Below are 13,737 nucleotides of genomic sequence, written 5' to 3'. Positions count from 1 at the left end.
TGATGCAAAGAAAAAGTAGGAGCAAAAGCAAGCAAGATATATCTTCATGCCTCATGCAAGGAAATTAAGATTGGATGCTTAGCCTAGAATACAAACAAATCACGACAAGCAAAAATATATGTATTACTACGGAGTTGACAACTTCTACAAGATAAATTCAAAACAATAATGCAGTTATTTTTTCCTAAAGATTGTAATGAACAACCTATGTCACACGGACACGAGACAGACACACCTGACAACAAAACTTAATTTTCTTTGAAAAGTAGGACAAGGGGACACGGTATTTTATTTTTTAATTGATACAAAATATATATATCATATTTTGACAATGCAACTCATCTTCGAGTTCTAGTTCCTATTAATTCTATTTACTGATTCTGCTACTTAACGTATAATGAGAATTACAGGGTCAAAACCCATGAATACAGGTTCCGGGGTTAGGGGTCCTAGCCTCGGAGTTTTACGCTGCTGGCACGATGGCCGTACAGCCAACACGACTAGGTCTTCATGCCAGGTGCTGTTTCTTCAGGTTATAAATACAAAAAAAAAAAAACGCATGAATACAATGGGAGATGAGACATCGTTAAGGGACGTGATGAAGCACTCAAAATCTATGTTTGTCAACATCCCCATATGCATCATCGTAGTAGAACTAAGCCCATTATGCACCGTTTTAAGCTTCACATAGATGGGTAAAATATCAACCAGATGGTAGTTTGAGTAATCATAAATTATAATATGAACACAAATTTCTGTTTCCTTATTCATATAAAGCTATGCCACATGTACATATGCAGGAATAGGGTAGGATACTACAATTTCTAAAAAGACAAGTATGACTATATATAAATATAAATAAATAAACAAATATAGATACATGCACGTATAAACATGCAGAAAAATGCAGAATTATACTATATCTGCATATGAAGTTATAAACTCTTAATTACAAACTAAAACTCTACAACACGTCAAAGATATATAATTAACAAACAATGGATAATAAAAAAGAATATAGTTATCATTGAATGCTTTTTATCTCAATTGACTGGATCATAAAATAGATAAAACGGGTCAAGTTAAAGCTGCCCAGTTGACCCTTATCCTAAGTACCCAAGTACTAGTGCCGTTAGGACATGGGTATAGGAGGCTGGTAGAAGTACCCATGTTAAAAAGATATAAAGTGGCGGTTAAAAAAGGGTGTTTAAACCTTAAAGAGTCAATGTTTAAGACAGATACTGCTCCAGTAAATAATGACCAATGGTGTTGGACCTGACTTGGATGCTGGTTACCTTAACATCAATAGGCAACGTTTTGTATGCCCAATTTGGGAGCAGTTTACATAGTAGTGAGTTTGGGTTCTCAAGCAGGCTGAGACTTTTGTTATTCATGGTTAAGCATGATCAACAGTGTAGCACCACATTCCTGCATTTCAGAGAACCACAGTGGTGAATGCTTTGTTTGTTAAGCCTCCAGCATAAGCACCTGATCCTACATTTTCAAGGATGCTTCTTGCCATGAGTATGCCTGATCAAGATGGTATGCTCCATATGCCTCCCATGTGATAAACCACAGAGCTGAATGCTTGATATGCTCACCAGCATGACTCCATTTTTACAAAGATGTACAACCCTATGGCTGTAACTGGTCATGTAAAACAAGCACAAAAATAAAAGTATTCAGAGGCTAGCAACATATTGAGTAAACCAACCATCATAGATACCTTCTGAACTTTGATGCATTCTTGCGTCACGTGTACATAATAAAAACGGACACAAGGTATGCCATTGTTGTATAGTTTTTAATTCAGAATAGCACACAATAGGACATGGGGCAGGGGTTAGTCGGAGTATCCCTGTGATATAAGTGCATTCTTTATTCTACTTTGAGAAAACATAATATGAGTCAATTATGTGTATAGATCTCAAAACATAGCAGTGGGACATCAAACTAAGAAATCTCTCTGAAGCATAAAAGTAGTCAGCAAGAACTTTAATTTACATGACGTGTAATTGCCAGTACATAGCACCAAGGGTTAAAAGCAACAGCACCCAACTGTGTATAATAATGGCTTATTTTCATATACATTAAATAACATAATTATTCTGATCTGCCCAGGGATTCCTGGAACCCCTCTTGTCTACCAAAAAGTGCTCCCTTGCCATGCTACGCCCATCATTCATCTTCCTACTCTCATCATGAAATTGGCTTGACATGCCCCAATGGGCAGCATCACCACCTACTTGACAGAGTTGCTCAGCAAAAATAAGAACTCCCCTCCATTTTAATTAATGCAAGGCCAATAATGCAATATGACGGTATTTCTTGCGGTTGCTGCCCCATTGTATGCTGGTGCTGCACAGCCATGCTGCAGAATGGGTTTATGGTCTCTCCATGAATCAGAAGTTCATAAGTGATAGCCCACGTTAATCATAGAAGGAACATGTCAGACCTCAGAAATCAAATACCGTGAGATACTAAGCTGCAGGCGTGTCCGGCATGACAGAACCATACCAGGGCCTAGGCTGCACAGAACCACAAGGACAGGAGAAAATCCTATCATACATCCGAGTCTCTACCAATGTGATAGAGCGAGTGAGGACACCCTTAGCTGTCCGTATGAGTCTTAAATTGGTAGCCTCACTCACCTGACCTCATTTCTAATCACTTGTGCACCTCCAACCATGAAAGCATAAGAACCTTGGACACCGCAAGGCACATAGCAGTCCAATGGATACCATTACGGTGAAATTGGTTCACCTTTTCATATGCCTTACTCTGAAGCTCATCTCCCTGAAAAACTTGAACCTCAGAAGCCTGATTCTTGTGTTTCAGCTGCAGTTCCAAATTTTATTACCTGGACCGAACTGTTCAAAGTTGACCAGGATGATCTCTTCAACCAAGGTTAACTTCCAAGTGATGAATTTTGATAGATGGTCACAATGGAAGCATCACATCCACCGCAACAAGCTCCCACTTGTTGATGGTCTCAGGTAAAACATAATGCACTAGCTTCACAGGTGTTTCCATGAATCGTCAGTGCTCATTAAGAGCATTGGACAGCCAGGGAAAAATGTGGCTGACCAAAGCTCAGAAACAAATGAACTAGATATCGAGATGGTCTCTACGACCAAGTTAAGAAACCTTCTCACACTCTCTGGTGATCCGATCAAGTTCACTGTTTAAATTGAGCTCATCATATGCCTTCAGAGAGCTTTCTGCAAATTTAACCATTGCATCAAAAATCTGCTTCAGATTCGCTTTTAGACCACCAAAACTGGCTGTCTGACTCTGCTGAAGTATCTGGTTAGTTGAAGGTTCTCCTGGGGCCAGAAACAGCTTTTTGTTTAGTGCATCCCAGGCCTTCTGAATTTTCTGCTCATCCTTTTGTAGAGCCTTAATCCCTCTTTCCATATCTTTCGGTGAGTTAGCCGATGTTAACCTGACTCGTTGCTCACTGCTGTAGCGTTGCCATAGCTGAAATACACCAATGCTAAATGTCCGAATTGCTTCAATAACTTCTCTCCCAGAAATTCCTTCAATTGCTTGCCACCAGCGGTTACAGACTACAAACACAGGAGGAGCACCGATCCTGCCAGGGGAAAAAGGGACAATCCCATCAGGTGTTTCCTCAGGCTCATGAGGTAAGAACGTCAAAAGCCAGCCATTCAATGCCCTGACGTAGCCCTTCTGTGCGGCAACCCATACATAGAAGCTTGATATCCAGTTAAGCAGCTCCAGTTCAAGCCGCACAGTGGCTCGTATATGAGATTCACTAGAGATGATTCCATCTACAACAAAATCCATATTTTTAGCCTCTGATATGATCTGACACTGATTCTGATGGCATTCCAGCATAGCTTTCCACATTTTTACCAACCTACAAGAGCACACAAGCCCATATAAAACCATCCAAGACACAAGGAAATGCATGTGTCTATAGTCCAAAACAGAATGTGTAAGTAAATAAGTATACACTAAACATGTTACAAAATCAGCAGCAGCAGAGCAGAGAGTAGAAATTTGACAATAAATAAATAAAATATAGGGCCATGTCCATAAACAACAGTTCTTAATGAAGCTAAATGAAAATTTACCTATGCTCTAAACCAATAAGTATTAACATGTCACAAAATCATCAGCAGCAGTACACCACACCATAGAAACTTGATAAGAAATAAATAAAAGAAAAATAGGGTGTCACATGGTATATGAACGGGGAAAGCAACAGCTCTGTATAAGTTGAAAACCATAAGCACCACAATAAATATAACAAAGACATATTTCCCCCATCCCTCCAAAGAAACAGAAGGGTCATACTCGCTTCACAAGATTAAAATAGTCGGCAGGAAGAAAAAGGAAACGAAGGAAAGGCCAATCCTATGATGACTGCCAAGTTTGAAGAAGACAAGCAACAGATGAACTGATGCCATGTAAGAAGTGGCGCTGTTGGAATTAATAAAAAGAAAGAGACAATTATGAATGTAAGTGTCTTAGAAAAGTCAGCCACAAAACAGGCTACATCGCTCAGAATAATGCACACATCAATGGCACTCACAAAATCATTTTCCTAAAAATGCATAAATCAGGGAAATGCAGGGCTGGTTCTCTCTTTCAAACATTAGAATAAAAAAAGCACTGTATACATAAGAAAAATACACAAAATATACATTAAGAAAACCAAAAGTAATACATAAGTAAAAGTACCAGGAAAAGGTAATAATGAGTAAGCAGCCTTTTTTCCTTTTCTGTACATGCAGAATGTGTGCTCTATGTGCATTGTCACTAGTATTAGCTATTGACAAACAAAAGAACAATCTCAATGTATGCAGCAGATTTTAGGCGACTTAAGCCCCTTTTCACAGCAGTCGTACTTATTCTTGGCATTTCCTCTGTGTTTGTGCATGACATCTGTAAGCAAGTGTTTATATGTGGGAATATCACATCTTGGACTTTTTTTATGTGCAAGAGAAATTTGGGATCTTCCACCTACTTCTTTAAAGAAAGAGAAGATGGAAATCATAGTAAAGATTAAAAAGTAAGCAGATGGACAAAAACGAAGGACATTTGCACAAAAGAAATGGAATACCCAAAAGAGAACAACAAAGTATTACAACATCATGCTCATACCTTTCCAAGAGATCATACAAAAGTAATTCAAGCAAAGACTAGAAAAGTTAGATGGATAAAACTGCATACCCCCATAATAGTTCAGTAATTTGGGGCCATAACTCTTCATCCCTTAGTTTATTGATCTTAGTAGACACAGAGTCCACAAAATGAATTGCAGTCCTTAATTTTGTTGATAAGTTTCTTATTAGTGCACGAGTTGCTTCAATTTTATGGCCCTCCGCACCTCTTTCATTCATCCTATTCAGCTGTCTGCACTTCCTTTCCTGGATAACCCTCAACTTTTCCTCAGCCTGAAAAATACATAAAAATTTATAGAAACAAGGTTTGGGAGAAGCGGAAAACAAACATGGTTTAAATCTTAAATGCTAAGCAAGTCATAAGCACAATCTACAGGATGCTTGTTTCTCATATGGATATTGAATGTATATCACCAATAAATTAAACCTTGTAAATTCTGTTGCACTTTCAATTTGTAAAAGTGCATTAATTGTTATGTGGTAGGGTGGTTCTTGCTAGTTATTGTGATTTTCTTGAAGATCACTTTATAATTTAGTTTAGATTCTTCACTTAATATCCAATTATTTATTAATAGTACATAAATGATGCATCTTTATTTTTGTTTTTTTATTTGGTCAATTTTATAATATGTTTTGTGAAGCTTACGCCTACGCCTCAACGCTATTCACAACATTGATATATATATATATATATATATATATATATATATATATATATATATATATATATATATATATATATATATATATATATATATCTGTGACATACACCCCACTTCGACCTTGTGACAAGGGATGGCCCCGTGGGCTTCGGTGGCCATTCCATGTCAGTTGACAAATAATTGCCGCCCCTAGACAGGAAGGTAAGGCCCTTTGGGAAAATCCACCATGAATTTTCCATGGCATGAACTAATGAAGATTATGATTAAAAGAATTAATCTTAAGATAGATGAATTTGACACAGATCCAACCCTAGATCTCCTGCAGGCCACTTCTCTATCACAAAATAATAAATAATTCTAAATTTTCCAGTGCACTACTGATGATTTCCTAGAAATGCCCTTAAAATTTCTTATGTTCCCTTCCAACCAGGTCAACCACAATGAAAGGAGCAACCACCACTGCTAAGCAACAGTGTGGCTCATACCCCCTACCAGAGCCCCCCAAAAAGTAAAGGTGTTTAGAAGGCAAGTTTTTTATTCAAGACAATGTACATATTTAAAATATGTTTGAATGGCAATGGAGGGTTACTACAACTCAAACTATGCCAATGAATTAAATTTTGTGAATAATACATTCCTTTGCTGCCATGTCTCTCCTTGGCTTCTCCCTCTCCCCATCATGTGCAGGAATAAATCTATGATACTTTGGTCACTGTTCTATTTCATTGTTATTATATGCATATTCAGAGCTGAACCGAAAAGATGCTAATGACATTTTACACAATATCAGAAAGGAATGTCACCTAAAGTTGCAGAAGAGCACTCATTTGCAACAAATCACTATTCTCTTGGTTCCCCTATCCATTCATGCACGGGAACAAATTTATAATTTAAGTAACTGATCCATATTGTTGATTTCAAGCAATACACTGAAAAATCCTAAACAACTTTGGCAAAAGAACTATCCATAGTCAAGAATATCAGAAGGATTTGCGGTTACTGAAGTAATAAGAAAGGAGCAACCTCTTTGCCAATGCAAGAATAACTACACTTTGCATTGAGTTTCCAACAAACAGAGTAACATGACATTATAGACTCAAGTTGATTTCCGAGAAGTCAACACATGTACAAGCTGCCATCAACATAGACTTCCTGTGAACACCTTATTACAGTAGATTTTGTAAATTTCTCCATGGCATTGTCCGAACCACCCATATCTGGTGCAATGTACTGGCTAAATGTTCATGTACTTTTTATATAAAAAATACATCTCTTTGCAACCACGTTTGTATCTTCTCCATGAAAAACTGACACATGATGGAGTGCATATTTAACCACCAAAGGACACAAGAGTACGTTCAGGAAAAAGGAAACAGAAATGCAAGCGACACTTTAACAGCTCCAACATAACCGCTGATTAGCTGTCACCATTTCTATCCATTAAACAAGTTAAGGTTAAGCCTAAACTAGATTTCCATACTCAAAAACATAATTGTAATAAATAAAGCATTAATTGGAATAAGAAACAAGGAAAACATCCAAGAAGATTAGCTGATGCTCCAACTAATGAAGATTAATACGATTATGAAAAGCATAATAAAGAAAGTCTATCAGACTCTAGCTCATGCTTTGCAATTAGTGTTTAATTGCATGATGTCATGATCCATAAGAATTTCCGGGTTTACAACAGTTAAATGTATTCATTCTACTTCCACAGGGGGAAAAAGAGGATCAAAAGTATTTCTTGATCATCGGCAATAATCAATGAGAGAGCTAGAAAACTACTTGGGCATGGGAGAAGGTTACCACCTATCTACTGTGCTCCAAAAAATGGATGGACCAGATCACAATCAACTAAATTTTCTCAGATGTTTCAAAGTAATGACAGAATATTACCCTTCACGAATATAAAGAAAGAGAACTTCATGATTATTGATCATAAATTTTAGAAGCTAAAATATTAGACCAAATCAAGAAAGAAAAATCCCAATTTTCTGAAAAAATAATTACTTAAATTCTCAAGGTTCTGGAAAAAGAACTCAGAGTGCCATCTATTTTTCTTCAAGTTCAATGAGAGAAATCCAAAAGGTTTCAAACACAAAAACCCAAAAAAAGGGGAAAGCTGAAATTCTAAGACTCGGTCTGTGGAAAGTTGTGGTTATTCGAAAAGAAAAGCACTAAGAAGAGTTGGGTAGTCACAGAGAATTTAGTCAAGCCCAACTCTAACGAAATGCTCTGATTTTAATACCAAGATAATCACATAGCTGCTCAAAAATTTAATATTTTCAACTAAAACTCTCATACAAATTCAATCAAAAACTCCAAAACCAGCCAAAAAGTTAAGGTTTTACTGAATCCTAGTTTCCAATATTAACAATATAAGTTTACCGTGAAATAGGGAATCTAACACTTTTAAAACAAAATTATTATAACAAACAATCATGGCAAGGTTTATCAATGTCAAGGATGAATATCTTCAAAGGAAATACAAGTATCATACTAAAATTAGTCATCTTTACAGGAAAAATAAAATACAAATATATATGAATTTGAAGATCCTTGACTATCACCCGAAGCAAAAATTAACTAGAATATGACAAGAATGAGTTGGCTGAATTAGGCCCTTTTTCTGAGTTTACATGTTTCATACAACTAAGATAGCTCATCATAAGCAAACTCACAGCAAGCCATAGATATCCTATGAATAAAAAAGATGCCGATTTGAGATTGAGCACACAGTATTTCATCAAAATAACATTGAATGTCATACCTTGACTTCCTCAAATAGCTTCTTCTCCCACATATAAAGCTTCTCCAAAGTCGTTGACAGCTTGCGTGTCCTCAACCATGTAACTTCTTCAAAATCCAAAAGAGCAGGTGAAGGCTCCTCCACGGAGGATGGAAGATGGGCATTTTTTGTTTTAGATGTAGAAGGCTGTGAAGGTAAGATCATTGGAGGAGCAATCACACCAAACATCCTTACGGAGGCTGACAATGCAACAAAAGGAGATTTCAAAAATAGAAGAAATGTCAGGTTGCCAGGAAATTCAGTTTAGCTTATCAAAAGCCAGTTTGAAACATCTATACGAACTGATGACAAAAGTTCATCACTCATCTATAAGTGGAACAACAAAAGTAGCCATCAACAAGCTAAGAATCCAAACCACGAAACAGCAATTAGATAAAGAGACATGATTCGGCTATTTTTATTTAATGTCTATCTTATTGAGTAGAACAGATATTGTAAATCATCCAAAAGGCATAGGTACTACTAAAGGGTGTATGATTACACGCGCATATACAAATTCTACCAAAGGGCTGGTCAGGGGTTGGCTACTTAAAGAGCTCGACGTAGAAGTAATAGAAGAAGACAGCCAAAGTACAGAACCAGTTTTGAACTAAATCTTATCATTCTAAAATGAAGCAACTTTTCTATATGGATAGCAATTGCAAAGGCAGGATAAACCAACCTTTATGCACAGCATTTCTGTGGCGATATGGCAGCTTCCCCACCTCAAGAATCACTGACACCTCGCTGCCAGATTCTGAGGCCTTGTCAAACTGAATCTTTATCTGTTTCACTGCATCAAATGCATCATATGATACAGGGAACTCGGCAGCATTGCTCCGTTCAGCCGGCTCATCAATATCAACCACGTTCTTGTCCACCAATTTCCCTCCATCATTTTCGCCATACTCTGAAGCTGTGCTAGACTTTCCCTGATAGACTGCCCGATCACCACCACCTTTCTCTTTCTCTGGCAGAACTGAATCTTCTGCTTGGAACTGAACACTCTTCTGATAGTGCCAACCGGGATGACCCGCAAAACCGTCCGAAAACTTCTGCTTGCCATGAACTTCCTTCACAACCTCATGCTGGCTATCCTCTTCCAGATCAGGTATCCCCTCTTCTTCCCTAACCTCCCGAGAATCCCTACTACCACCATCGCTATATCTACTCGGCATATAGGAAGGGTAGAGTCCTTCATAAGAATCGAATGGGTTTAGGAAATCCCAGGTCGAGTTCCTTGGAGGAGGGGGAGGTGGCGGCGGGGGCCGCTCCCGTTCATACGGGTACGAAGACGAGGAGGCCCCTGTTGCAGAGTACCCCGGAGGAGGCAATGGCGGGGAGGAAGACGAAGCACCACCACCGCTGCCGAAGAAGCCGGTGAAGCCCGAATCGCTTGAGTAATAGGGGTAGGACTGCCCCCACTGGACCTTCTCCGGCGACTGTAGCCGCTCCTCATAGGCCACCGACTGCGTCGGCCTCGAGCGCATGAAGTACTGGTTCATCAACGTATACGGGGGAGGCATTCCGCCATACGGTGGAGGCATTCCGCCATACGGCGGAGGGATTCCGCCATACTGTGGAGGGATTCCGCCATACGGTGGAGGCATTCCGCTATATGGCGGAGGGATTTCGCCATACTGTGGAGGGATTCCACCATACTGTGGAGGGATTCCACCATATCCATCCATGACGGGCTCCCTGAAGCCCGCCGGTGGTGGCGATTCACTATGGAGATGGTGGTGGCCGTCGGAGATGGATTCATCGTCATCGGAATCAAAATGCAGATGGTGGTCAGAGTCCGATCGAGCGTGAGAGCCGCCTCCGCCGCTCAGGGGTGGCGAGGCAGCCGGAGACTTCGATTTCGGAAGTGGAATGGGGTCGGATTTCCGGTGCACGGGGAGGGTGAGCACCGGCGAGGCCACGGCAGAGACGTGATCCGAGTCGAGGAAGGCCTCGAGAGCGGACCCGACCTCGCGGAGGGATCGAATGTAGCTGAGGTGCGCAGCCGAGAGGAGGTACCGCTGCTGCACGGCGTCCTCGATGAAGTGCGCCCTCTCTCTGCAGAGCGACACCACGGGGAGGTCGTCCACCTTCGACCCGGAGCAACCCATTGCCGGAAACCCTAGAAATTCCGACCTTCTGGACCCAGCAACCCTAGAATCCTACCCTTGAAATCACATGGGTAGGCCCCAAAAACCCTCTATAAACCACAATCTTGCTCTATCTACAACACCCACAAAGATTTTCCTCTTTTTCTTCTTCCTCCTCCTTCCTCTCTTCTTCTTCTTCACTGGGCGTCGTCGTTCTGCGTGGCTCGAAAAACATTACAACACAAAAATCTAGGGTTTGAGTTAAATCAGGAATTTGAGAAGTGAGGTGGAGAAAAAAGTTAGTGAGGGTTAATGCAGGTTCAGCAGAGAGAGAGAGAGAGAGAGAGAGTGTGCGTGCTCGAGTGAAGTAGAGAGGCACAAGCTAGAGAGAGACAGAAAGGGATGTTTTGGGGTAGAGAGAGAGAGAGAGAGAGAGACATATAGAGTATAGGGTGGGAGAATCTTGCCAGCGTGAAGTGTGCCGTCGCTATGCAGCAGAGGGTACTGTTATATGCATTGTTGTGTTTTAGGCATTAGCTTCTCTCTCTCTCTAGATTATGAGTTGATTACATCATACCCATTTTAAGAGTATGGGTTGGGACTATTAAAAAATGGGGATCATACAAATTTGCATTTTGTTTAATTTTGGGTTAATGAGTTGATTAAGAAAGAGAAGACACGTAGTGATTGAGGTAATACCTTGACATTAAGACACCAACTACTGAATCCGGATCAGGTGCAATCACATGGTACAAAATTTGTGTATTAAGCACCTGATTGCCCTCCATCAAGCCTTGAGCCCCATAAGCCTGTCATCAAGATGAATGTGCAATCATATTGCACCTGATCTTTAGCCAAGGAATGGCAACTGAGATGCATGACACACGTGTCTTTGAGGGTGTGCTATGATTTAGAATGGAGAGACATCTAGCTTCATATTGGCTTTCTCTGTCCTTGTTGAGCCAGCTTTTGTGACGTCTTTTACTAAATATAGGGTTTATGAGGTGAGGGGATTAGCATGCACTGCTGCACATTGACTTGTGCACGTGAGACATAGTGACAAAAGTTTTTTTTCGGCAAAATCTCGTTTTTCAAAAAACTCGTTAGAAATTAAAAAAAAATCATAAATCCTGCATTTTTTGACAAAATCTTGGAAATAAATAAATAAATAAATAATATTTTTATAAAATAATAATTATTATTATTTAAAAATAAAAATACACAGTTTTTTTTCTAATAAATAGTTCTTTTAAAAACATAAATATCACTTTAAATTATAGTATTTATATTTTTTCATAAATCTCACAATATTTTGAAAATCTCGTAAGAAATTGCCATTTTAAACTTTCAGGCAATTTCTCACAATATTTTTCATAAATCTCACGATATTTGTCACTATGACGCGAGATTGTAAATGAGATGGGACCCCCAAACAATCACAAATGGAGAATATGAAAGGGTTGTATATGTAAATTAGGTGGGGTCCGGCAATGTGGGTGTCTTGTCCCTAACTAAAGTTTTAATTAATTTGGTTGTATGAGCATTTAAGCAAACAGTGAGACCGAGAGGGAGCTCAGATTCAAAGCTGTCAACTCTCTTAACGTTAGACTCATGGGACATGAGGAGACTAGGGACCGGGGCAGGGACAAAGTCATCATCCCAGTTTCGTCTCAAAATAGTGACCTCCATCTTCGATTCATCTTCATAACTGGAAGCTTTGGACTTCCACTTTTGCTTAGTCTCAAATTTTATCGTTTCGGTCTTCATTCTTGCTTTCATCCCCTTGTGTTGTTAAAAAGAGAAGGAAAGGTCGAGCCACCTGCCAGTAGGGATGGCAGTGGACCGGGGGAAAGCGGGCCCCGGCCCCGCCTCGCCCCGCCCCGTTTGGACTAGGGATGAAGGGTATGAAACGGGGATGGAGGCAGGGACGAAGGTTAAAATCCATCCCCGTTTGGGGATGGACGTACCCTTTTCGCCACCCCGCCCCATCCCTGCCACTTTTCTCCGCTTCATCCCCGCTCCGCCCCGCCTCATCCCCGTTTGAACCGAGGATGGAGGACATGAAACGGGGATGAAGGTGGGGATGGAGGTTAAAATCCATCCCCGCCAGGGATGGAGGTTCTAATCTTGAGGCGGGGTGGGGGTGGAGACTTTGTCCCCCGCCCCACTGCCATCCCTACCTGCCAGCAGAGAAGGTCGCACAAAGCAACACGAGGAACCTTGAGAGGAGAAAGAAGAACTGAAGAAGTTGAATGGGTCGTCTTAGGCTTTATGGTTAAAAATTTAGTGATAAGAATATATATATATATATATATATATATATATAATGTAATTTTATTAAATAATTAAAAATATTATAATTATTTTACTAACAGAGATGAAGGCCAAAAAAAAAAAAAAACGTATAAGTTCAAGCTCGCACAAGTTTTTATTTTCACCTTCATCATGCGTTCATTTTTCTTTTCATGTCCTCCATCTCTATCCCAAACACACGAATTCACACATTTCCCGGTTCACTGCCATCTCTAGAGGCGACTGTCTTTTCATGACGGACAGCAGAGTGGTTTCGGTACTGCTTAACCGTAACTAACCAACTCTTGAATGGAAATTCAATAATCGTGAAGATATGGTTATATATGATATACAAAAAGTCTTTGAACAAAACACTGGACCCATCTCCACCGCTAATCTTATTTTAGGAACCCTTAAATTGAACAAAAAGAGCAGTGGACTCAGAGTCAACTGTTCATTATAAACTAGGCCCCAAGCGTTATCCAACCTCAACTTGGGGTGTTGGTTTCAAACTTTCAATGTGATTTTTTTTTTAAAAGGAAAGCTAGGGTTAGGCAGACCCCAAACCGATATTTCTTAGGCCCCATGTATCAGAGGGATTCGAACCTGGGCCTTCAGCTTGGCACAGGACTCCGCTTACCACATGGGATACCACCTCGGTGATTCCAATGTGCTCTTTTTCTTTAGCAAAAGGGAGCACCTAGATCATGTAGTTTGCATTAATGTCGCAGAGAGTTTTGTTTTTTATG

General features: G+C 39.9%; 1 protein-coding gene across 1 annotated transcript; it reads right to left on the bottom strand.

The window, feature by feature from the left end:
• Window positions 1-2,667: 2,667 nt before the first annotated feature.
• On the bottom strand, window positions 2,668-10,831 carry LOC149832934 (uncharacterized). Its single transcript, XM_090013340.1, has 6 exons — window positions 9,286-10,831; window positions 8,586-8,803; window positions 5,203-5,426; window positions 3,148-3,883; window positions 2,959-3,015; window positions 2,668-2,838 (listed from the first exon to the last, which is right to left on the bottom strand). Exons 1-6 carry the CDS (start codon window positions 10,715-10,717, stop codon window positions 2,668-2,670), a joined length of 2,838 nt encoding a protein of 945 aa, XP_089869466.1. The 5' UTR covers window positions 10,718-10,831.
• Window positions 10,832-13,737: the final 2,906 nt, after the last annotated feature.

Source organism: Nuphar pumila, chromosome 7 (assembly GCF_984573655.1).
Source record: "Nuphar pumila chromosome 7, dmNupPumi1.hap1.1, whole genome shotgun sequence".
Classification (NCBI taxonomy): Eukaryota; Viridiplantae; Streptophyta; class Magnoliopsida; order Nymphaeales; family Nymphaeaceae; genus Nuphar; species Nuphar pumila.
The sequence above is the reverse complement of the archived record's forward strand: the minus strand, read 5'-3'. Positions and strand labels throughout refer to the sequence as shown.

Excerpts from the sequence above, each read along its gene's own strand:
- LOC149832934 (XM_090013340.1), bottom strand. The coding sequence starts at position 10,717 with ATGGGTTGCTCCGGGTCGAAGGTGGACGACCTCCCCGTGGTGTCGCTC. Across the intron at positions 5,427-8,585 it reads AGCTATTTGAGGAAGTCAAG|GCTGAGGAAAAGTTGAGGGT; the intron begins GTATGACATTCA and ends TGTATTTTTCAG. Across the intron at positions 3,016-3,147 it reads TCACCAGAGAGTGTGAGAAG|CTAGTGCATTATGTTTTACC; the intron begins GTTTCTTAACTT and ends ACACCTGTGAAG.